Source organism: Indicator indicator, chromosome 34 (assembly GCF_027791375.1).
Source record: "Indicator indicator isolate 239-I01 chromosome 34, UM_Iind_1.1, whole genome shotgun sequence".
Taxonomy (NCBI): Eukaryota; Metazoa; Chordata; class Aves; order Piciformes; family Indicatoridae; genus Indicator; species Indicator indicator.
Window position 1 is genome coordinate 2574879 of NC_072043.1, and position 25591 is coordinate 2600469.

Genomic DNA, 25591 nt, shown 5'->3' on the forward strand with positions numbered 1-25591 from the left:
GGTATAGCAGAGTCAGGGGGGTGCCACCCAAGCATGCATGCTTCCCAGGAGAAGCAGAGCAGCTTGCTCTGCAGAAGCAAAGGGAAGGGCAGTGACAGAGAGGGAACAAGGAGGTGACAGAAGAGGGTGGGGTTATGTCATTAAGGCCTGCAGAGCTTTCAAGGTGACTTGGAAAAACTCCTTGTTTCCTCTAGTCAAGGTTATTCCCTTCTGCACCTTCCCTCTCCCTGGCAGAGATTAGAGCAGTAAGGTTAATATAGTAGCAGGTACATCCATGAAAATCCGCAGCTGAGTCTTCACTCCAAGTGCTGCCAGCTCTTCCCTAAATCTTCAGGAATCAAGGTGCCTCGTTGGAAGTGGCTCCATTGCCTTTGTTGACGTAAAAGGGGCGGTAATGTGACTGCAATGGAGAATTTGGGGCATGTGAGTTTGGCCTGCCCTCTTTTGCTGACCACCTACACTTCACCCACTTTGCCCAACCATATGTAGCTTAACATGCTCCTGCCTTGACACCTTCAGCCTTCCCTCTTGCACAGCCACACCACTGCTGGAGTGATCCAATGCAAATGGTGTTGCTTTTTGATTTATGCTTTGCATGGACCTCATTCCTGAGCCAAATGAGTCTCTGCATCATATAAAATCTCAGACTATGACTCATGGCTTGATGAAAGGTTTCTGGGAGAAGAGGAATGTCACCTTTATTTTTATGCTTCTGTCAGTGTCTTTTAATTGCTCACTAACCTGAGAACTCCTGGGAGTTTTCACACTGAAAGCCACACACTGTTCTGCAAGCGATCAGCTAAGCTGTGTGGGATCTGTTTGTGCTCCTGGTTGGCAAGGCAAAACTCTTGTGCATGGAAGTTCTCACACAGTGGTGTGTTGTTTATTCACACCTCCACGTGTACTACATGTTTGTGTAACCAGAAGTGCAGACGGGGAGAAGGAGCAGAACCTGCAGGGAAGGACATTTTCCATCTCTCCACCTCTGTTTTCTTTAGTCCCTAACTGTATATTTTCTCAGGAGGACCTATCCCTGGAATTTCATTCTTATCTGTACCATCACAAATAAGTTGTGCTGTGCAGCCTAGTGTTGGCTTGAGGTGATTGCAAAGCACAAAAGCCAAGTTACTGATGCTGAGAACTCACTGCATTGTTCAAGGCAAAACACCTAACCTGGATGAAAATGTGAACATCACCAAAGCAGGGACCAAGGCAAGCAGGAACAGCTGTGGTTTTGCAATGTCTGATCTCTCTCAGGTTTGATCCCCTGTCCTGATCTCACTTGGTATGTTTTTTTTGCCCTGCAACAGTTAATATCACTGAAATAAGACAGGGGAACAGGTTGCCCAGGGAGGTTGTGGATGGTCCCTCCCTGGAGGTGTTCAAGGCCAGGTTGGATGAGGGCTTTGAGCTACTTGGTGTAGTGGGAGGTGTTCCTGCCCATGGCAGGGGGTTGGGACTGGATGATCTTTAAGCTCCCTTCCAACCTTTCAAACCATTCTATGGATCTATGAATATCAGGCATGGCAGGAGGCTGGAAGCATGGGCAGAGCAAACCCAACCCACCTTGCTCAGTGCAGACTTCCAACACCTCCTGCTCAATGTTCCCTTTTGTTGAAATTCTTTTCATTTTTATGGCTTCAATTTCCAATGTAATTAAGAGATTAAAAGGGAGGGGGGAGGGGGCTTAATTTTAAAGAAGTCCCCATGGATTAAAGAGATTCCTCTTCAAACAGAATCATCCTTTGTAAAAATGCATATTTACAGAGCTTTTAAAATGTGTATTACTTAAATACATGTTTAAGTCTATTTTAAAAGCATAGATTACTGACCCAATAGACCAGAAAAGCTCCTGCAGAGCTACTGCAGTCCAGTGCATGCATTTCTATTTTGGGATTTTTTTTTTTTTACTGCTTGCTTTTATCAACTCAATTGTTCAGTTCAGGGCTTTCTGGTGAATATAAAAGTAAAATAGCTGTTACAAGTGTATGCATGAGGGAGAAAGAGAGACAGAAAAAAGCCTGGTGACTTCATGTGGTAGAAGTTACCCGGGAATTCTCTGTGGGGATGAAGGAAAGCATGGGTTGTGTGTGTGGAGGACAGCACAGTCCCTGTTGTGCAGTGGGGTGTTTACTGCTGAGACCACTCTACTTGCATCCACCTGTGCCCAGTACTAACAGACTTCGCTTTCCTGACCAAATTCCCCCAGCATAACACCACCATTAGGGAGGACAGAGGGGTAGCTAAGATTCCTGGGAAGAGATTGCCATCTGAGCACACACATGAGGAAGTAGCTGATCTTTGCAGTAAATGATCATCTTTACAGATCATCTGTACAGTAGATGAGCTTTACAGTGAGGGTGGTGAGATACTGGAACAGGTTGCTCAGGGAGGTTGTGGATGGCCCCTCCCTGGAGGTGTTCAAGGCCAGGTTGGATGAGGCCTTGAGCAACTTGGGCTAGTGGAAGGTGTCCCTGCTTATGGCAGTTTGGAATTGGATCATACCTTTAAGGTCTCTTCCAACCCAAACCATTCCATGGTTCTATGATCTTTTAGGAAGGCAGTGATCAAACCAAGAGAGAAGACACTGCAAAGCTTTGCTGCTCCTAGGACTTAGGTTTTGCTGTAGCACATTCAGAGACCCAAGGCTCTGGATTTTCTGAAAGTGATACAGCCTGCCAAGGAACATGCCTTTCACTGACATTCATCTCCTGGTGGGGCCTTGAAAATTTAGCACAGACATGCAGCTGCAGTCCTTAGGCAGCCACTTTTCTTGTGTATTTCCTCTATTTTCTTCCTTCAGCCTGGGAATGCTCTTAATTCTTGACCCTCTCCTTAGAAGTCTTGTTTCTATGGAGCAGTAAATAATATTCCACAAATGTGTAATCAGAATTTAAAAAATATTAACATTAGATTTTTACCTGCAGAGATGGAAGCAAAAACCTGATGATCTTAATTCAGGTTGTGCAAGATCTTACTGCAGCACAGTGTGAATGGATGTTGGGCAAAATGAATTCACTGATGGTGGTTATGCATTAACTGTTTGCTAACCTTTTATATTTGAGACTACAAGACCTAAAACATCACTGCTCAGCCCCTCTATAACCTACTATTACCTGCTAGCAGTGCAAAATGAGTGACTTACAGATGGTGTAGTGAGTTATGGATGTCTGATGTTGCATCTGCCTACTGTAGGATGTAATTAGCAAGATATTTTTATATGGCTGCTTTTGATGTAATTTACACAATCTTTGCTTTCTAGGTGGCACAGACTACTAAAAGCATATGAAATCCCTTCAGGGAGGAAAAGGACTACAGATAGAGGTATGTCTGCTCTAGTATTTTGTAGAATCATAGAATGGTCTGGGTTGGAAGGGACCTCTGAAGGTCATCCAGTTCAACCCCCTCTGCAGTAAGCAGGGACATCCTCAACTAGATCAGGCTGCCCAGAGCTTTGTATAGCTTCTAGGAGCCTGGATCAAATTTTAGATGAGAGGAAAATATTTTCCAAAGGCCATTTTGAAGTATTGATTATTCCTACAGTCTAGAGCTGTGGAGGCAGGAGAGTTAATCTGGATCCTCCTCTGGATGAAGTTAACCATAGGAAAAAAAGGATAACAGGATAATAGAAGCCTTCACTTTCCCATCTGCAAAGGACACAAGCCCTAGTCTCTGAAGTCTCAGGTGTCCCTAGGACAGAGAGTTTTCTTGCTGAAGCTGTGCACAAGCTTTCACACCAGGGGTATGTTTCTTACCAATACAGACTGCTTAGTGGATTTCCATGTCTGTGGCGTCACCTTTGCAGACTGATGTCTCACTATTGAAGGATAAGCTGTGACAACATAAAACAGCCAGTTATAGATCAGTCCCTGCCACCATCCCTTGTCTCCCTTTGAGAGCTTCAGGATGAGCAGCAGGACTGGAAGTGCCACATAATTAGTATTGCATTGCTTAATACTGAAATGCAGCTATTTTTGGGGTGGGACACCACAGCCATCAGACAGATGCCTATTCCACCACCCAATCAGTTAGGAAAAGGGAGTAAAGAAGGTCTGTCTAATTAATGTCTGAGGAATGCAAAGAGGTGGAATGCAATCAGTCCAATTAAATTTAGGCCAAGTCCCAAGCTAAGTGTTCTGACTCTTGCAAGGAACACCATAGGCTATTTAATTAGTGCAAAGAGCCAAGGCCTGGGTTTCATGTCAGAAATTAATGACAGTACCCCTGGCAGCATGACAAGCCCTAACCCCTTTCCACCACACCAGCTCCATCCTGATTCAAAAATAATCCCAGCCCTGCTGAATCACAACCAGTTTCAGTGCTGCCAGGCAATGGCCTTTCCCCACCATCTCCCAGTTGCAAATTAATCAGAACTGACTCTGCTTGGCAGGTGCCGATGCTCTTGGATTCCACCTCTGGTGCCCTTGAACTAGAGGGTAGTGAAAAGAGGATTATGAGCTGAGGAATGGGGGGTTCTGGTTCAGCTGAAGGAGGACAGGCAGCTGCTGCTTATCTTTTTTAAAGGTTGTGCTCAGTGGTTACTACTTTTTCAGGGTGATTCTATGAGAGCTATTTTAAACCACCTGTGAAGCTAGAGAGGTAAATGGCCATGAACACAATTTCCTACTGTCTTTCTCTCCCTAGTCCCTATGCCTCTAAACCCACCTTAAATCCTCACTTCTACTCATCACAACATTTAAAACTCCTTCAAGTGTTCACTAGATGTAACTTTTAAATACTTCTAAATACTCTTTTAACACTGTTTAATAAATTGGCTCCCTGCTGCAGCAGGGTAACTTGCTCATGTGCTTGTCCCTAAGAGATTGACAGTCAGGGCAGGTGATGTGGGCCAAGTGTAGAACTGCTCCAGGCCTTCTCTGGGAGAGCAAGAACAGGATTAAATATCTTATCACCAAAAAAAAAAACCAAAACAAACCAAAACCAAACCAAAACAACAAAAGCAAACAAACAAACAAACAAAAACACCAAAAAAAGAGGCAGAAGGAAGGAGGGGAAAAAAAACTCAATGCCTGGTACCGGTCTTAGTGAAGAGGCTCCCATCAGACTGTTTGCTGAAGTCACCAGGAGGATTCTGTCCCACCGAGGAGAACTGAAAAGGCAGCTTAGTACCATTGCCTACTGGAAGACAGAAGAGGTGGTGTTATTCCATGGTGTTCCACACTGCAGTGGGGAAGTCTAAGCATTTAAAACCACATCCTATGAAACTACCTTCAGCTAGCCTGGGGGGGAAATGGGAACTTGTGGGTTTGTCCCTTTTCTCCTAGGTAAGAAAAGGCAGATGAGAGCAGGCAGGTGTCGTGTCCTGGTGTACACAGTGTGTGAGTGTGAGGAGATCTCAGTGTTCCAGACAGGCAGGGAAGAGCCTTTCCCTTGGTAGACCCAGAGTGCAGGTGTGACTGAAGAGCAGCAGCTTCCACACAGGTAAAATTGCATCTCCAGAGACTGGCATAGAGAGGCAAAACTAAACAGCTGCTGAAGCTCCCTTGCCTCCAAACAGCTAAGGCTTGATTCAAAGCTCACTGGAATGAAATTAAGGCTTCCCCTCCTGGCTCCTTGGGGTCAGGCCCTGGCTGCCAGAATGACTCTTGGAGCAGTGACACTGAGAGGCAGACAGCCCTGTCTGTGGCACGAAAAGCAGGAAGGACAGGTGTGGCTCTGAGTCACCAGAGCTCCCCAGGCAGAGTGGCTGTGGCTGCTTATAGGCTACCTCTGAAAGAAAAGAAAAGCAGGACCCTCTAAGCATGAACAAACCAAAGTAAGAAAATCCAGGCAATTAAAAGGAAGGTGAGGATGTGGGAAGAAAAGTCATGACTTGCTGCTGCTGGTTTTCAGTACACTGGTTCAAAGCATCCCCTCCCCATTGTGCCAGATGCTGTACAGACTGAGCATCAGACAGGGTCTGTCTTTGAGAACTTCTGACCCAGGTAAGAGGTAGATGTGTGATGGACAGGAGCAGCCTTGTGCTTCTGAAACTGACTGAGGCTATTTGGAGTCCACTCCTGCTTCTACCACAACCTGTACAGATTGCTTTGGGTGATGTTGGTGCTCCTGTTGAGTGCACTTGGTTAGGTATCTCAGGATCTTTGCAAAGTTCCCATCTTCTGCTTTCACTGTCTGAACAATAAGGACCAGGGGTGCCTTTCTTCCCTCTACATAGCACCCAGAGCCACGAGACCCTGGGTTTGGGTGCATGCAGATGGTGCTGATAATTCAGCTAAGATAAAGTTCTGTGAGACAATGATTGACAAGTGACAGGACAGCTGAGAGGGAAGCCAAAAGGTTGGTTAGCCAGCTAGAAAGCTGTGGCACGGGGGGTTAGATCCTTTCAAGCTGAAATTGGAATTACCCATACCAAGTGTTTCCTCAGTTGCTTGGAAGGAGGAAAATTCCCATGATCGTGGGTTGAAATTGGCTGTAAAACAAGAGCATCCAGTTCAGCAGTTGGCTCCTGATGAGCTGGCTCAAAGGCCTGTGTCTGGCATTGCTCCATGAAACAGTCCCCACCAATTTTGAAGCAGCCCCAAACCAGAAATCTGCATCCAGAGAGTAGAGGGAAGCTTGTCTGCATTTTTGTTTTCCCTTTTTTTATTTTTTTTTTTTTGCTTGGGTTCTAGGGAATGGTAAATAAACTCATTTCAAAAACAAAGCAATCTCACTGCCACAGAGCTGTCTTTAGTTGCACTGAATTGCCAGCTCAGGTTTGCCTACCCAACATGACTGTTGTGCAAAGAGGCTTGCATTTAGAGCCCAAGAGACACCAGCAGAGGAACATTTCTCACTCATGCCTGCATCGTCTGAGCCCCTGTGCCAGGCAAAGTGCTGCAGGGTTTCACCAGGACATCAGGCTGTGCTGTCATACCCCTTTGGTGAGACATTGGACTCCCAGAAAAGCGAGAGGGAGATGAATGCTTGGAGCTGCTATGCTGCCATCCTGTGGGCTGCTTTCCTGCTCAAGCAGTGTTCCTAATTAAGCACTTTACTGCTCCCTCTCTGTCTACCTGAGTCCCTTCTACTCTTCATTCAAAGGTGATCTTTCCAACCTCCTCCTGGCTTTGGCCAAATGGTTTGCAACACCAGGAGAAGAAAGCTCAGTGGAAGAGGACAGAAAGGAGTCGAGCAGTGGAACAGGTTGTTCCTCTATCTCTTAGGCAGCTTTCGAAACCTTTTATGTTTCCTCTCTGCCTCATTATGACATCCCTGCAGGCTGATGCTCTGTGATACTGCCTTTAATGACAAGAGCAGTGGAAGGCTCCTTGGATGCAAGGAGAGATTAAAAACAGACAAGTTCAGCTCAAATCCAAGCACTTTCTTAGCATGGGCCACTGCAATTAGCACAGAGCACTCTTTGGGTAGCATTTCTCAGTGCAGCAAAACAAACTTGCCACTGTGGCCTTGGGCAGACTGCAGTGATCCAGCCTAGCAAGAAAGAAGGTGTGTTACAAAACTGGCAGCAGATATTCTGGGCATATTATGCAATGCACAGAGTGGTATTCTTATTATTTATCTTTTTCCCCCTCCCATTTTGTGGAATTCTGTAGAAAAGGTGAATCAGAGGCAGAGCCAGACTTCTCTATGACACACGGACAGAGCATAGAAAGCTCTAGAGTGTGAAATGATTATGGGTACATGGCATTATTCATCCCTTTGCTAGCCAGCATGCAAGCTATGTGGGTCAAGTCTTCTGTTTTGCCTATTGATTCATTCTGTTCCCAAAGTCCCCAGCAGTGTGGCTTCAGCAGCTGGTTCCTTTCTGTTGTGCTTGAGCCCTCACCCAGGTGGAGGCTTTAGCTGCTTTTCAATCCCCATTCCAGCAGACACTGTGTGTGCAATCCTGTTCTCAGTTTTTTGGGGCCAAAGTGACTTTGTTGGTAGAAAGTTCAGCATGAGTAGCTTTGGAAGAAGGCAGTGTCTGTGCTCTCAGGAAAAGGAGGATGTGTAGGTGGAATAAATGCTCCCCTGCTATTTGTATATTCAAAAGTCCACTGCAGGAAGCAGCAGGTCACTGAGCTGCAAGCTGCTATATGTTCACACTGCCTCACACTACCCTGTAGCTGCCTCCAGCAAGTGTCCCTGCTGGCAGAAATATCTAGCAGTCCCTGTTGATCTCTCCTGGCACATCCTTCAGGAGGCTAGGATTGCTGGATCTCATCTGGGAGCCAGGGAGCCCCTGCTCCCAGGTCTCAACAACTGATCCTCCAGAAAGGAGCTTAGGGAAGTCCAGGCCCTGTGGTCCAGAGCAGAGAGCAGCCAGCCTATGCCATGCTATGGCACTGCTGCAATTGGCTTTTCCACTCCTCTTGTCTCACTAGATTTCAGCCCTGTCCCAGACACATCTGGATATGACATTGTCTGCTGTGTTCCTCCCATCACCACATTCTTCAGATGCACCTTGAGCCATTTCCACCCAACCCCAAAGCCCCACGTGTTGGAGAGGGGTGAGTTCAGCCTATGCTATTGCAGAGCTTTTAGCTTCCCCCATCCCTGAGGGCTGACAATGGCTGTAGATGCAGGACGGGGGCTGTGGTCTCTCCCCAGCACCAGCACTCTGCTTAGCAGAACATGTGTTTCCCTGACAGCACAGAGCCTGTAAAGCCCTGAAGCAGCTGGGACAGAGCAGCAGCTCTAACCATCCTGGTGGTGTTTGGAGACAGGGTCTGTGCAAAGCAAAGCCACCACTGGTGAATGCCTCTCTCCAGCCTCTGATGAAGAGGCTGCTTCCTGCAGGAAACAGTCCTGCTGAAAGCTTCTTGATGCTGAACTGGGAATGTTGCCTCTGCCCCTGGCATCTGCTCCAAATGGCATCCTCACCCCCACGGCGCCAGGCAGGGCTGCCAACGAGCTGCCAAGCGTGGGCTGGGAGCAGAGGAGAAGGGCAAAGTGGAAATCCAGACAAAAGGCTCAGTGTTGGGATCTGGGTTATCCCTAGGAGACCCTAACGACAGAGCAGGCAACGCTGCACTTCAAACACTCCTTCAAGGGAGTGCCACTGCTGATTTCTGCCATATCCCTGCCCACTTTGCAGAACAGCAGCTGTAAACATCTGGCAGATCCAGGCAGAGCCTCGCTCTCGAGAGACCAGAGGCACTTTGGGTACTTATTTTTTGCTACCCTTTCTGTTCAGTTTTTGGGGTTTGGGTTGGTTGTTTGTTGGTTTGTTTTTGTTTTTGTTTTTTTTTACAGGCTTTTAGCACTCTGCTTCTAGAGAGTCCTGACACTAATTTACTGAAGTCTGGAGAGTCCTACCACTAAATTTACAAACAGGCAACTACTATTTTACAACTGAAGGTGGTGAAAACAAGCAGTTGCAGCAAAGACTCAGCCTGTAGTCATGTAACCACTGGGACAAATGCACGACACCAGAGCTCTTGTTGTCAGTGTCAGAGCTCAGAAAGGAACTTCAGATTCCTGCTTTGTCAGGACACTTTCCTCACCTCTATCCCTTCCCTGTAGGGAAAAAGTAGACTTTATGCTGAAAGTAAAAACCTAATACAGAGCAAGCTTAGTGTAGCTTTCACACTTGGTAGCACAGTGGGATAAGCTTCTGGTGGAGAATAACACTGACTTCAGTCTAGTAACACCTTCAAACTCCCCTGTATTTACAAAATATGCTCTTTGAAAGAGTTTGGTTGCTCCAACTCTCCCTCATAGAGCCAAAAGTGCTGCTGCCTTGTTTGAGATGAAAAGGCAAACACTCCTCAGAGCTCTGCAGCCTGGAGGAGACCCAGCATAGAGAAATGCAGAAGGATGGATCTTGTCCATGGGGCAGCAGGAAATAGGAGACACAAATCATTAATGGTGTTCCTCTCCTGTGTTGTGTTTGGAGGGAGGCTGACCACCACCAGAGTGCCATACCTTTGGGAGACAGGAACATGGAGAATCTCTTCAAGTTGTCAGGCTGATTCCACTCGTAGTTGTTCATCATGTACCGGTGGTCACCTGGAGGAGCAGAGCAGGCTGTGAGCTGCAGAAGGCAGTTTGGTGGCCTTGAGAGGGCTGGGGGAAGGGGGAAAGAAGGTAACTGATTGGGCTTGGCTTCCTCAAGTGCTGCAGGAGAGAGGGTTCTGCTCTTTGAGAACGAGTTCCTCTACCTTATGATTCCTCTGTGGGACTCTGGCTGGGGGGTAAAGCTGTGCTATAGCTGCCCAGAGCTTCAGCCTGGGATGCAAGAGGAAACTCCCTTGGAGGCATAGCACAGCTGAAGCATTTGGTCATTCAGTAGAGACTCTGTCTCCTGAAAATCCATAGTGAGACTCCAGAGTTGAGGCATTGGCATACCAAAATACTGCTGTGTGGCTAAAAATATATCCCACTTCAAAAGCAGTGGTTTGGGGCTGGCTTCTTTATGTTTAACCTGTGCACAGGGCTGGCTTTCCACCAGCAGATCTTGAACTGCAAGTATTCCAAAGCTCAAGAAGGTCAGTGCTGAGAAGGCTCAAGGGGTTGGTTTCTCCAGCTGCTAAAGAAAGATGCTAAACCTGAGTTGCAAACAGCTGTAGCTACCTGAGCTTTGGGAGAAGGATGCTGGGTTCAGCCTGCATGCAGAATGGATCAAGCCTACCCTTTTGTCAGGTCCTGCACACCCTGGTTTTGGTTTTCTAACACTGATCCACAGGCAGCCTGGTCTAGTTGGAGGTGTCCCTGTTGACTGCAGGGGGGTTGGACAAGATGACCTCTGAGGCCCCCTTCCAGCCCAATACAATTGGTGAATCTGTGAAAAGATGCTCTGTACAACTGCTCATAAAGATGCCTCAAGTGTTATAAAGGAGCAAATTAGGCTCCAATGTTTAAATAGTTCCATTCTTCACTCTTAAATCACTGAACAAACTTTGATTCTATTTCTCAAATTTATTTCTGCATTATTTAAGCTCCCTGGTTGCTCTCTTGTTATTTGCCTCCTTGTCACACTACTGAGTTATGACAACTAGAAGAAAGTGGATTCCCTTTGGAGTCTGCTGTTAAGCAGGTTTCATTCCATTAATACAATACTTCTTCCTGGGAAGTTTTCTTTTTTTCACCCTAGAAGATCAAGCTGGTTGCAAATGAATTTGTTGCAATGACTCAGGGGGAGTCTGAGTTAATTAAATCCATTAAGTAATTGTGGAGTTGTTTCCTTGCAGTCACTAGATGCAGAGTGATGTCCTCTTTCAAGTGTAACTATGGCTTGAGAAAGGGAGAGTCCTGAAGTTTAAGACTCACCTTAAATAACATTTCCCACCTAAATGGACACCATTATTATTCTAATGAGGCTCAGTCCCAGCTGTGGCCATGAAACCTCTGGCAAAGCTTCTGCAAAGTGCCCAGGTTTCAGGCAGTATTCAATTCTTGCCCTGCTCTGAAATGTTTTGGGACTTGAATCCCATGGATCTCAAGTACCACTGAGGACTTGTGACATCAGTAACATGGAGGGAACCCTCATTAAAGGTGACCAAGTGATCAAGGAGTACCTCTTTATCCAGAGGTACTAGAACTGACCATATGCACGCTTCTATTGGGTTCTACACGTGGCCAAGTAAAAAGTATTTGCTTCAGGATGGGCAAAAACCAGCTCAGGAGATGGAAGATAACTTCCTGACTTATGGTACATTGAATGCAAAGTGCTTTGCTGCTGCTCTTCTCGTTTTCAGAAGTGCTGGGAGCAGTCAGGCATCCAAAACCCCTTTGGAAATTCTGAAAAGTCTCAGATGAACAAAGAAGAAGAAACCAAAAATGTCCCAAAGTGATTTTGGCTCTGAGTTGCCTGTCAGCTACTTGAGTTAGGTTATAGCCAGATTATAGATTTCTCATCAGACCTTAGCACATGGAGTGTTGAGAATGTGAGCAGGGATGTTGCAGTGGTGAATGTTGGAAGACAAATCATGGTCAGTTTCTTGTTATGGTGTTCTGATCCCTATGCATCTTTTCTTGGGCTTCTTTTTGTCTGGTTTGGATTTGGGTTTTTTTTTGGTGGTTATTTCCCCTTTGCCTTTATCATGTCATCTTGTAATATGGATCTGTCTTTTCTGGAAGGAAGTTGGAGTGCTTTGCATGGCTGTTGCCCAGGAAAAAGGTGGTGTGTTAGTATGGCAGCTGTGAATTTGAGTAAAATAACACTGATCTTGCAGAGTTCCTCAGCTGCTTGTGTGGTGTGAAGGGACCTTCTTCCTTCTTTTTGAGTCACACATTCTCCTGAGCAGCAGGGTGCATTTTATCCTCTGGTGACCTATCCAGCTTCTTGACCTTTATTTTTCTAGGAGCTAAGATTCCACCATAATTAATAGATGAGATCCTTACAGCAGTCTGGTGAGATAACCTTATTCTTAGTGCAAGAGGTCAGTTCATGGCATTAAGCAACTTGCCCAAGGTTACAAAGGCTGTTTGTGGGAGAGCTGGGAAGTGAACCTTGGTTGTGGAGTCTCATTCTAGTGCCCTGTCCTCCTAATCTTATGTGTGACCTTGATGATCCTAAAGGTCTTTTCCAACCTTAATGATTCTTTGATTCTATGATGCAAGACAGATTCAAAGGGTTGGAAGGGACCCTCAAAGGCCATCTTGTCCAGCCCCCCTGCAATCAGCAGGGACACCTCCAGCTACACCAGGCTGCACAGAGCCAGATCAAGTCCTTTCTGCAGAAGTAACTGGAAGACATAGAAAGTGAGAAGGTTCCTCACAGTGCTGTGGTATTCATCATGAATTCCCTGTTCACGTAAGGAAGATCACCCCTCCTTAAACATCACTGAAGCATGAGGACCATTTGGTACTGCATGTCCCTTGAACAACCTGGCTGGGGCAGGTGAGACCAGTCAGGGATATGATCAGAGAGAGTTATGCTGGTTCAAGCTGTAGCTTAACCTGAATGCTAAAAGGGAGACCTTTTGCCTTGGCAAATCTGTTATCAGATTTTCAGTGACAGCTGCTTGCAGTGTATTTCATGTTGCAGCCAGGCAGGCAGGCAGGCAGCAGCTGAAAGGGGCTGTTTTCAAATGGCACGTCACACCAGCACAGCACATGTGCTAACTGACCTCTACAAGCAGGCTAATGACAGGATTTCAAAACTGCCATGCTGGGGTGGCTACCTTCACATCTCTGCCACCACCCTCTCAAGGTGCCTTGGTGTATCTCTGCAGGGTTTCACTGAGAACCTGTTGTGCTAAACCTGCAGGGGCTTGCTGGAGCCTGGGGGGAGGTAGAGTGTCCTTGCTGGCCTCTTGAAGAAGGGTCACCATTCTCAGACACAAAGAAGTGTTGCAAAGCTGTAACATGCAATGGGACTAGTTTGGACCTCTGACTCCCTTACATGTGAGAGACTTTAAATCTCTGCTAGTTTAGCTGGCTCCACCCTCACATAGGTCTGGTAGGATAGCTCTGACATTCCAGAATGAATTCCAGACAGAGCTAATGTTTCTCCTGCTTTCCCTAGGCCCTTGCATAATTTCTCCTCTGTGAAAGCACACTCACAGAATCCCAGGATGCCAGGTTGGGAGGGACCCCAAGGATCATCTGCTCCAACCTTTCCAGGTGATAGTGGAGTTGAAATGAGCTGACCCAGCACCCTGCCAAGCTGAGGCTTTAAAACTGTCCAGTGCTGGGGAATCCACTGCTGCCCTTGGGATAGGATTCCACTCATCACACTTCATCTGCTCTGACTCTGTGCTAGGCTTTGCCTGGGGAGGCAGGGGGCAGATCTCAGGTACTCTACCATTCTCCATGTGGTTCCTCTCTATGAAGTTGCGGCCCAGGTCTGCCTTGCAGATCTTCTCCACATGCCTCATGCAGACGTTTAGGAGGTCATCTCTGAGGAGTCCCATGGATGGGCTCATGCTCTCCCCTTCCAGCAGCACACTGTATGTTGGGAGAGATGGAGGTGGGACGTAATTCCTCATCAGAGCCCCAAATTCCTGCCAAAAAAAAAAAGGGAAGAAAGGTTAGTGAGGAATATGGGATATGGAGGCTATACCCCAGGGAACTGCCTATGGTTAGGTTCTAAATAGTATGAAATGCAAAAGAGAGCAGTGAAGATGGAGAGGACAGACAAATGATCTGCCAGGGAGCTGTAGCCATCTACAAAAGAACCAGGCATTGGCACCCCTAAGTTCATTGTGCACCTTCCAGAGCAGACCCAGCTTCAGGTGTCAGAGCTGGTCCCTGCCATATGTGTGCATTGAGCTGGAGAAGGTTGGTGCATCTTACACCAACTGAGGATTTATCTTTGGGAGAAAAAAAAGAAAAGAAAATGAGAGCTCAGTTACCTGCAGGAAGAGCACAGAGTCACTGATCTGGTGGATCTGCTCCCTGTTCTCCTTGTCCTCCCGCAGAAGCTTTGCCCTCTCTTCCAGCTCATCCACAATTTCTTTCACATTCTCTGATGCAATCTTTTCCCTCTGGTCCAGGGCAGCCTTCACTTCATCCCTCTGCCTCTCCAAGTCACGGATCAGCTCCTTGAAATGCTGGTCCACTGTGGCTTTCTCATTGGTGGTGTAGTTCTGTGGAGGGAAGGGGCAGAGAGAAGAGGCAGCAGGAAAGATGCAGGAGAAATAAAATATGAACTCCTTAGGAAGTGCTTTGTTAAAGAGGGATGCAGGGTGGGGATAGTTCTCAGCATTGAGGCTGTGGCTTCAGGGACTCCAGGGATGTAAGTTTTGGTGTCAGAAATGTTGTGACAAAAGAACTTCTCCTTGTTCTTGTCATGACTGTGTGTATGGAATCTAAAGGGCATGCTGCCTTCCGATGGTAAGACCCTGTCTTTTATTTCAGTTCATGAGCTGAGCACTCTTAGGTGGTCCTTTAAAACACTGTTTAACCTTCTAAGGCATGGTGCTGGCTCCTCAAGAATTTTTGAGCCAAATTCCTACCATTTTGAGCTCTAGGTCCCTCTGAAATATGCATCAGAAGGGCTGTGGATGTAGCTCTATTCAGAGGTGAAGTTTCTAGGTCAAGTCTCCAATAATAATAACAACAGTAATAATGGTAATAATGGTAATAATCATCATCATAAAGCAAATCAAAAGCAAGAACTGGCAAGCCAGTGTGTATGCACCACATAAAAGGGAGAAGAATGGCTTTGCCTAATAATATTATGCAAATTTTTTGGGGTGTCTCCAAATAGTGTTTTCACTGCTCTGTTCACTTATGGTATACACAAAATAAAAAATAACAATAACACCATTGCCATATTCCCAACACTCCTGTTGAAAGAACTAGAAGGGAGATCTATCTCAGTATGGAGATGAGCTGTTCCACTCCAAACAAGGTATTTGTTGGTGTACCTGTTTCTCTTCCTGTTGCCTTATCTCTGTTTGGGCAATCTGGAGCCCTCCTGGAGTTTATTTTCATGTGTGGTCTAGCAGGGGAAAAAAGCAGCACACCTTTGTTTCCGAATCAGCCTGGCTACAGGTGATTGAAGAACTCAAAGCAGGGAGGTGCCTTGGATGGTTTTGTAAGGAGGCTGTGCTGCCTCTTCTTGATCTCCCACAGGGTATGTTGCAAGATGACTTCAGTAGGAGTTGTTGTTTCCAAGATCTGGCATCAGTGAGTTTTAAAGTGATGAGGTAGAGACTAGGTAAAGGATAGAGTGAGTAAGAGCTGGACATGTCAGACAAATTGAGGAAAGGTGGAGAGAGGTGTGAGGGAGTGGAAAGAAAGTGACAAGCACAGGAAAAACAGAGTTGAGCTTGAAATAAAACCCCATACACACCTTGATACGGTCCCTCTCCTTCTGCCACTTATCCATTTCATCTTCTACCTCAATGATCTTCAGCTGCAGTTGTTCTTTCTGCAGTGAAAGCTCAGCCTGTGAGAAAAAGGAGAGCCTCATGAACTGTGGCTGAGGGTGGCCAACTTCAAAGAGGCACTGTGCTTCTACTCAGCTCTTGGGCCCTGAACAATAACAGCTGGCAGGTACAGGCTCCTGGCATTGCTTGAAATGGAGATCATGTGCTGACACTGGGCAAGGTCCCAGTGCTGCTGGCTGGGTCAAGAGATTCAGCTCCCTCAGCAAAGAGAGCAGCACCCACCTACTTAGGCTACTGTCATGGGGCCGCTTTTAATCACCTTGGAGTCATTAGCTGGAGGGAGAAGAGGCCTGTTTCAAAATTCAGCTGTGTATGCAGTGAAGAGCCCATCCCAGGGTGTGCCTCTGCAGCAGTAACAGTTTTCATGTAATTATGGAATGACGTCTGACGAGTGTTGCAACAGGAGGATGATGCCTCCAGCAGAGATTCTGTTTGGACAGGATCGTGGATTAATTTGCTCTGAATTGGGAGCTTTCATGTTATGATGAAGCTGGGGACTGCTTGGAAAAAAAAATAATAAAGCAACACAAAGAAGAGGAGGGAGGAGTTAGAGTCAACCGTGCTTGGCTTAGATCAGCAGCTTCGCTGGGATTTGCATTTCATTTTGCAGTGGATTCCCAGAGAAGCTCAGAAGCAGGTCCCAGGGAGAGCCAACTCCTTAGCTTCATCCCTTATGAAGAAACTTCTCTCCTCTCTTTCTTTGTGTTTCTCAGATTTTCCAGGGTCAACAGCCCCAGATCCACGTCAGTGATAAAGCACCCAGGACAAATCCATTGGGTGAGGCTTGGGATGCAGAAGGTGCGAGTGCAAGGCAGTTCCCAGAGCAGGAGCCCCTGGTGGCACATGGTGGTTGGTGTGCATGCCAGGCCCCTGGGTCACGCCGGCACCTGACTTGCGCCGTTACCTCCGGGCAGCCCCTCCCTCAGTCGTTCATATTCACCACATCCCTGCCCAACAGACCATGACAAAGCCTTTGCTCATGCATTTCAAAATCTGCCTGTGGTTCGTGTGTGTACAGGTGGCTCACAGGACAGCTCTAACTACAGGCAATCTGCTTACGAGAGACATCCCAAGAGCTGTTTAGGAACTATCATACAAGGGTTTGGGCTGGAAGGGACCTTAAAGATCAGCCAGTTCCAACCCGCTGCCATGGGCAGGGACACCTTCTACTAGGCCAGAGTGCTCAAAGCCTCATCCAGTCTTGCCTTGAACACCTCCAGGGAAGGGGCATTCACAATCACCAGGGGCAACCTGTTCCAGTGTCTCACCACCTTCCATTTTAAGTCTCCCCTCTTCAAGCTTCAATCCATTCCCTCTCATTTTGTCCTTACAAGCCCTTGTAAAAAGTCCCTTCTCAGCTTGCAGGTAGCCTCCTCCAGGTACTGGTTGGCCACCCTAAGGTCTCCCCAGCACCTTCTGCCTCAACTATATACAGTTGGCAGAAGTACTCCACAATCGAACCAAGCCATGGTAGGAAAATTCTGAAACCTCCCTGTTCAGGTGGAATCCTTTGGCAAATGGTTGTGTTATCCCAAGGCTCTGACATTTAGGCCAACAGTTAGAGACAGGGGAAATGAGAAAGGGATGAATCCCCTCCCACAGCAGCTCCAGCAGCACTGAGATCTCCCTGCTGTTAAAATACCAGGTGTAGTTCTCGCTGCTTTACTGCCCATCCAGGAGCCTGATACAACATGAAAATCCAGGTCTTCCCTTGTGATCATAGTTGCCCTCAGGGTGGGAGTCTAAAAGTTTTTACTTCTCCACTCAAGGAGAGCAGACAACAAGCTGCCAGCCAGCTCAGACCAAGGCAATCAGCCCATCAGGGCTCTTGTCTTGGTGCCAGTCACTGTAGGGTCTGAGCATCTTCTTGAGCTTGAATCAAGCACATCTGCATCTGAGAGCCGTTGACTCTAGCTGTTCCAATTTAGAAAAATCTCTGTTTAGAGAGGGAAAGCAAATTGATAGTTGTTTTATTGCCATATAAAGCAGAAGAAAGAGGGAACAACAGAGGTGAAAGTACTCAAAGGCATCTCAATGCCAGAAGAGCTGCCTCCTCACATTGTCAGTGTAATTGTCCTTGTTTCTTGAGAGCTAGAAGAGCACTGACCCTCCAAATGTAATCCATACACCCTGACAGCCATCAGTAGTCTGCCATCATGAGCTGGAACTCCTATTCTGCATGGGTTCAGAGGAGACATGGGAGGGTTTTATGGTACAGGCTCATCAGGGAACCAGATGGGTACCAAGATGAGAAAATTTGCTCTACTGCTGCTCAAGAGAGTACAGGCATGAGCTTGATCCTATAGCTTTCACATTTCAAGACAGCAACTTAGAGGAATGAATGCTCTTTTTTTTCCATTCTCATGTACACTGTGAGAGTTGTCCTTTGCATCAAGACCCAAAGGTGTGCACCCATCTTTGCACAGCAGGGGAGTGCAATGAGACAAAAGCACTCCCATTGCACTCCAGTCACTGATGGGAGAAATTACACCAGAATGCAGATTGCATCCCTCAGCTACATCCAAATGGCATTAAATGTTAGCAAAGTGAAAAGCTGACACCTCCTAAGCAATGGGAGGTCTTCTTTTCCCTTTCATCTCTAATATCAGAATGTTCTTACAGGGAGAAATCATACAGAGAAGAACTGAAGGGTTTTTTTGGTTGTTTTTTTTTTTTGAGAGGAGCAGACCTTTCACAGCCACATAAACACAAGGGATTTGAAAAGAAAAGCGACGGGGGGAGGGAGGGGAATCAGGTGATGGCTGGAAGATGGTGATAACAATGTTAGACTTCTACAGTACTTTTTAATTAAGATGGGTCTCAAAGGATTTCTGCAAACTATTACTTGCTCAAAAGTGATAGCTAACTTCTAACAGCTTGTTGCAGTTAAAATATCCCTTCACCTAGAAAGGTAGTTGGAGTGCCTCTGGGATGGGATGCAACAATTATTTAAGAGCAGCCCCACACTACAATTTAGAGTCAGAATTCTGATTTGCAAATGGAAATTACAGAGATAGTTCCAACAGCCAGAATGCAAATACCACAGTCATCTAGGTTTGGCATGGGTTAAAACACTCCTACTGAGGGCAAGAGGAAACACTGGGACAGACACCAGCTAGGGAGGTGTTTGACTGCATGATAGGACAAACATTACAACTAAAAATGTTAAAAAGAAGTTCAGGGAGACTGTGGGATAGTAGAAGTAGAATGGCATGGGCATGAGGAGGGATACTCAGTATGGTGTTCTGGAGATGCCCCACAACTGAAAGGATTCAGCAAAGGTGATCTCATGAGGTTTTTAAGTCCCTGTTAACTCTGGGGCTGGGAGATTGCTTTTGCTGCCCGTGTACATCCTGTGTAACATTTACAGTAGGGAGAGTCAACTCTTCAGCTTCATCCTTTATGGAGAAACTTCTCTCCTCACTTTCTTTGTGTTTCTCAGATTTTCTGGGGTCAACAATCCCAGATCCTCATCAGTGATAAACCACCCAGAACAAATCCATCAGGCGAGACTGAAGATTCAGAAGTGCAAGACAATAGAGCAGCTCCACCCATAGTGGGAGGAGTCCCTACCATGCAGAAATAACAACAGCAGTGAAGAAGACCTAAGAAATGCAGGGTTAGACCATTTGGGTTGACTAGAGCAGGCTGACAAATGTTAGTACTGAGAGTCTCTGAGCTCAGAGGATCCTCTGTTAGAGCCTAAGCTAACTAGGACAGTCAAGGGGCCCAAGCCTAGGTTTAGAGTGCACACCTAAACATCCACGACTGAACCCAGCCCTTGTGCTGTAAAGGGCCTGGAGATGTGAGATTGAGTCTTGCATCATGATGCAACTCATTTTTGCAAGCCAGCAATACAAGCATCATCATGTCTTAATGGCCTGGGAACCCAGGCCCTGAATCAGGGAACACCCCTGTGTCACCAGCCTGGGAGAGCTATGCTAATTACCTGACAGCAGCAACCAAATGCAATAATGAAGCCAGAGAAGAAGTGTTTGAACTAGTTGTTCCAGTACAGGGCCTGGAAATGACATGGCTGAGAAATAAGCAAATTGTTTGAGACCTTATTTCTGCTGGTTTTGTCATTAGGTTTCACCAGCTAAGCCTTTGTTAAACAGAGCTGGAGGGGAGTGGGCTACAACCTCTGGAGAATCTGCCAGCATCCTGACAAAATCATGGAATCACAGAATGCCAGGGGCTGGAAAGGACTTGAAAAGATCACCCAGTCCAACCCCCATGCCAGAGCAGGACCACCTGTACCAGACCACACTGGAATGCATCCAGGCAGGTCTTGAGTATCACAGAATGAATGCCACTAGTGCCCACATGAGCTGAGGCCAGAAAAGGTTCTCTGCTTTGCACAACTTGAAGGTAACTCCTTCCTTGTGACTGGTAGGTTTCCTCTGGGTTCTGCCCTCTATCCCTTTCATCTTGCAGTATTAAAGTAGGTTCCAGTCTCTTTCATGAGCTTATTTTTGGAATGGAAGTGCAGAATGCAGGCAAACAGGGAAATCCAGCCTGAATCACTGTTTGCAGCAGGTTAGCTTCCCCAGCCTTCCAGCTAGGAAGAAGATCCTGAAGGTCCATGCATCATCTCTGTGGAAAGGGCACCTCTTTTAAGCTGTGTCCACAAAGCAACCACAGCTAGTGCAGATGAAGTCTCACAGCCACATTGCACCCTAGTTGTGCAGCAGTGAGAAAGGCCAAAAATCCTTCCACTGCCAGATGGATGCACCCTTTTTTGCTCTCTGTTCAGACAGAGAATACAGGGAGGGCTCAGATGGAAATCCCTCTGGATCCATCTCCATGGGCAGCTGACTTCAAAGCCTATTTCAAACTCTGTGAAGTCTCCCCTTTTAAAAATTCACTTTGTTGAAACCAGGAACACCCAGCCAGCTTCCATTTCTGCATGAGAGTTCTCTCTGCTGCCTCTTGGAAGCTGCTGTGCAATGTGAACTTTGCTTTCAAGATAAAGAATTGAAAGGGAAAAAAAAAAATTCCAAGTGCTTGTCACTAGAACTGACCTGACATGCTGAGTGCTAAGGCTGGTGCTGGGTAGTAGCAGGAGGTTATTTACAGCTCTCTGACTGATGGGCATCTGTGAAGTTGTCTTGTTTTGAGAACAGGCCTTTAAAACAGGTTTGGAATAAAAGATCCCCTTTCAAAATGAAGGATAAAGGACTCCAGTCCTGCTGATAAATCAAGCTGGCCAGAGCATTTCATTTGAGTCTACAAGCTGCTATGGGCAGTTCTCACTTTTCAGCTGTGTGTGGTTATTATTCAGACCTTCTCTAGGTTGTTTTTTCTACTGATCCTGCTGGGGGTGTTCCTTTGCCTTTAAATCTGCAGCAGGAAACTGATGCAAAGTGGGTCTGGGGAAGGCATTAGAGGTTTGCTGGGTAAAATACACAAATAGCACCGGCTGGAAACTCAGGAAAAAAGACTCTGTCTTCTCTGCCAAGTTGTCTCCCTGCTCCTCCCTGTGCCTTTCTCTCTTGTCTTCTCAGCAGCACATCAGGAAAAGGGGGATGAGTGAGGCTCACCCCAGGCTCCTGAAAAGTGCTGCTGTGTTCTTGCTCTGTCTCTCAGACAGAGGAGATATCAGGCTTTCTACTGCTTGCCTAATAGGTGCCTAATAGGTGTCTGTGTACTGGCTTGTTTGCATTCCTCTTCTCTTAAGCTGCACTGTTTCTGTCTGCATTGTGGAATGAGCCAAAATTACCTAATTCTGCAGAAGGATCTCACATTGCCCCTTGCTTTCTCAACACTGGAGCCCAGCACCTCTCTTCCCTGCAGGCTTATAGCAAAAACAAGCTCATGAAAGAGACTGTGACCTACATTAATACTGCAATGTGGAAGGGATAGATAGACCTGAACCAAGCATATTGCACCTTATTATGGAGAATTTTGTGCCACCAAATTGCTAAGCACCCCAACTGACAGCCAGGTTTAACTGTATGACAGCACAGAACTCCCTTCTAGTTCTGCTGGACTCCTCTCCAGGTTTGGATTTGCTGTACAGCCAGGGAAGGGGAAACCCTTGCAGATGAACCAATTGTTCCTAGACAACCAACACTGTGTGCAAGGGTCTGTCTGGATACAGCTGATTTCTGGTCACCAGTCCAGTGGCACAGTTAGCAAATGTGGAGGTAGTAAATCTACCCTCAAGCTGCTGGGATGCCAGGCTGTGAAAATGGGGCAGGATGGGGACGACCTGATGGGAGGGTATTTTTCTCTTTTTCTTTCCACAAAGACCAGCAGCACCAGCCACACTTTCCTCCTCTTCCAATTTGTGGTCACATTCCAGCTCAGCTGATTTGCAAGACTTGAAAAGGATAGGTGGTGCACACAAGGGACTTGGAAATGCTATTCCTCTTTGTGGTTCTTGCTAAGGCTCCACCTATAGTGAATAAATCAGGGCTAGGAATAATCATTTGTAAGCAACATCTATCCTGTTAATTGTTTTTGTCTGACTGAATACTCACTCAAGTTACAACACGAGCAAAACTTGTTGTCAGGAGAAACTTGCACTTGTGTATGATTCATATTGATAAAGCCCTAAATCCTTCAGGCTTAGCAGCAGCAGAAACAGCACAGGACAGTACAGGATCTAACAGGATCTAAGGCATGGAGCTAACAAGAGTGCCACAAGGACTCGGAGTGAAAAATCAGACATAATTTAAACCTGAAATGAAGTCATCTTTGCCTGATTAAAAGCAAGGTGTTCTAGGTGCAGCCAGCCACAGAAAGAAGGCTCTGACTAGCTTTGGTTCCTCAGGGAGCAACTGTTAACCTCTTTCCAGGCCTAAGAGGGATCTGACAACCTGGCAGACACTAGACACAGCTTGGTGAGAGTTAGGCTGATGCTACGTTCAGAGCTGACATCAAAACCACAAGCTTAAGCAATTATGAAACAAACATCAGGCTAGCGAGCCCTGCAGGAATTTCCTTAAAGGAAGACTGGCTGAAACAGGGCAGAAACCTTGTCTGGCTCCAGCAAAGCTGCAAGCTGGAGATGGCATTGCAAGAAAATACCCAAAATTTGCACAGGAAGACAGAAATAAGCTCTAGATATTGACGCTCTTTCAGCCTTCAGAGTTAAATCTGCCCAGCACCTTAGAGTTAAGTAGTTCTTCCAAGTTAAGAGCAGCTCAAGAATTTCCAACAGCTGGTACTTGTATTTGCTTGTTCACCACATCAGAGCCACCAGCTTGGGATGTGCCTAAGAGTAGGATTTAGCAGCTCTTAGTTCCTTTCCAGTTCCTGCCATGAGCAGTGTGACTCTAGGCAAAGTGCTTTACATTATCATTTCAGAAGTCTCCTTTCTGTCATCTCTCCTGTCCTGTCTGCTTAGATCAGAAGGTCTCTAGGCCAGGACATGCTCTTAAAATGGGAATGTACAGCAATGAACATGGTGAGCCCCTGATCTTTACCAGAACTAGTGGAATTATCACATCTCCACCCAGAAAGCAAACAGCATGACACTCAAAGCAAACAAAGGTGGAAGACTTTTCACTAGAGTGAGCACTGTTCCACATGCCAGCATCATCTCCCCAGATTCCATCCTCTAAACCCTGAAGTAGTAACACTGCTGGGAAAACGATAATGTTTTGTGTTTGCACCAGGGTTTGTTTTTTTTTTTTTTTTTCTTCATCTGAACTTCAAAAGACTCTTCCCCTAGGTGTGGCTCAACTCTTATATCCAGAACAGAACAACACAACCCCATGATCTCACTCCAAGTAGCTGAGATGGCAATTTCCAGCAGCCACCACTGACTTGAGCAGACACTGATCTGTATTCTGGAGGTCCTGAACTTCTCCACCTTTCTGGCTCTGGGTAACACCACACAAACACTCTCAAAACTTGACACAGTTTTTTTGGTTGGTTGGTTGGTTGGTTGGGTTTTTTTTAAACTTACCACACAGGGTTTTGATTCACCTTCTGCTGAAAGTCTGTGGTGTAATCAGAGGTGGAAACCAGGTCCTCCACCACCCCAAGCCAATCTGCTGCACAACACCAGCGCCATGCTGCTGTAACCAGTGGTCAGGAGAGCACTGCAGCAGAACCTGAGCAATATCAGCTCTCCACTACATGCTTCCCAGCCACCACCCCTACCACACTGCAGACATGATTTGAGAAGAGACTACAGGCTGGAGAGCAAAAGTTGAGCTCCATCAAAAAGATTGATGGGAAGGTGAAATAAAAAGAGCGTTACCTCTTTCCCTGCCTTCTCGATCTCCACTGTCACTGTGCTGTGGTTCTTGTGCTCCTGGAACATGCAGAGGTAGCAGATGCACATCTGGTCTGTCTGACAGAACAGCTCCATGGTCTTCCCATGCACAGGGCATTTTCTTGCTTCAAAGTCCCTTATGGGGTCCAGAAGCTGGTGGTCTCGGAAAGCTGCTCCCTCCAGATGGGGCTTGAGGTGCAGCTCACAGAAGGAAGCCTGGCACACCAAGCAGGACTTGACAGCCTTTTGCTTGTTATCAATGCAGGAATCACACAGAACATCCTCAAGCTTCACCCTGGGCCGTGACCCAGCTGCTCTGTCAGGCTTGTTGAAGGTGGATCTTCTCAGATCCCCTGTCTCCACCAGAGGAAGGGAAGTTTTCTTCAGGTCCCCCATCTGCCCTGCAGAGAACAATGACTTCCTCCCTTCCCCCTCACCAGGCAGGAAGCTCTTTTTTGAATCTAAGGAGAAGAGGGACTTCCTGAGATCACCTTTCTCTGCAAAGGAGAGGGGTGGTCTCCTCATGTCTCCTATCTGTCCACTGCCATATTGCATCTTCTTTGAATCTGCTGAATCCATGCTGAAGTAGGTCGATCTCTTCTCATCAGACGACTCCACAAACTGAATAATGGGCCTCTTCCAGTCACTCCCAGAGAAGAGGGAGTTCTTGATTTGCCCTGTCTCCAAAGAACCACCACCAGTGCCCTTCATAGCTTCCTTCTCACCTCCTCCAGGGCTCGTGGTCTTCTTCACTTCTTCGTCTTTTTTCGGGGCAGACGGACTCTTCACATCCTCTGGCTTCCCAGTGGTCCCATTTGTCCTTGCTGCACTCCCTGTTTCCATTGTCTAAACAGGGCTTCACTGCTCGCTCCTTCCTCCAGCTCCTGTCCCTCCAAAGCAGGTAGGTCTGCCCAGTTGTTGTCTCAGCAAGGAAGGGAGGTGGAATGCAGGAAAGTTTCTGCCCGAGTGACGCACCTGGAGCTCCTGCGAGGAGGAGGAGGAGAGCGCCTGGGTTATGCTGGGTAGACACAGGGAGAAAGAAAGGAACAGGTCTGAAGCTACAGCTGTGCTGTTAATTATACAAGGCAGTCCACACCCAGGCAGGTTCTTGTCTAACCAGGTTTGGGAAGAAGAGCTGTTTATATACATTGAAATGGGTTTTAAAAAAAAAAAAAAAGGCGCCCTATGAAAAAAAAAATCATTAAGATGTAGCAACCAGTTCAACCACTTGTTTCAAAAATAATTCTACTCCCTGTTGCCAGGAGCTGAGGTTAGCTCCTTGCAGAGATGGGCAGGGTGAGAGAGACCATGGAGATGCTGCTGGAGGTGGGTTTGTTAACTGGGTCATACCCATGGACCAAAATGATGATGGTTGTAATTAACACGAGTGCCTAGAATAAAGCATTCTTCAGCTGGCTTCCCTTCAGGGCTTACTTGTGTTCAGCAGGACAGGGAGGGGAAACACAGGGATAATGCTGGGTTTAAGGGACCCTGTTATCTTTGTTTTGATGTTGAGTTTTTGCAAGGTCCATCCTTCTAGAGCTGGAAGTAGCCCAGCTGTATACCAGAAGAA

General features: G+C 46.7%; 1 protein-coding gene across 1 annotated transcript; it reads right to left on the minus strand.

Moving 5' to 3' along the window:
- Positions 1 to 337: 337 nt before the first annotated feature.
- TRIM29 (tripartite motif containing 29) lies at positions 338 to 24861 on the minus strand. Its single transcript, XM_054395672.1, has 9 exons — positions 24004 to 24861; positions 15692 to 15787; positions 14247 to 14480; positions 13697 to 13895; positions 9874 to 9957; positions 6374 to 6433; positions 5038 to 5139; positions 3756 to 3832; positions 338 to 400 (listed from the first exon to the last, which is right to left on the minus strand). The coding sequence occupies exons 1-9, from the start codon at positions 24859 to 24861 to the stop codon at positions 338 to 340; spliced, it is 1773 nt and encodes a 590-aa protein (XP_054251647.1).
- Positions 24862 to 25591: the final 730 nt, after the last annotated feature.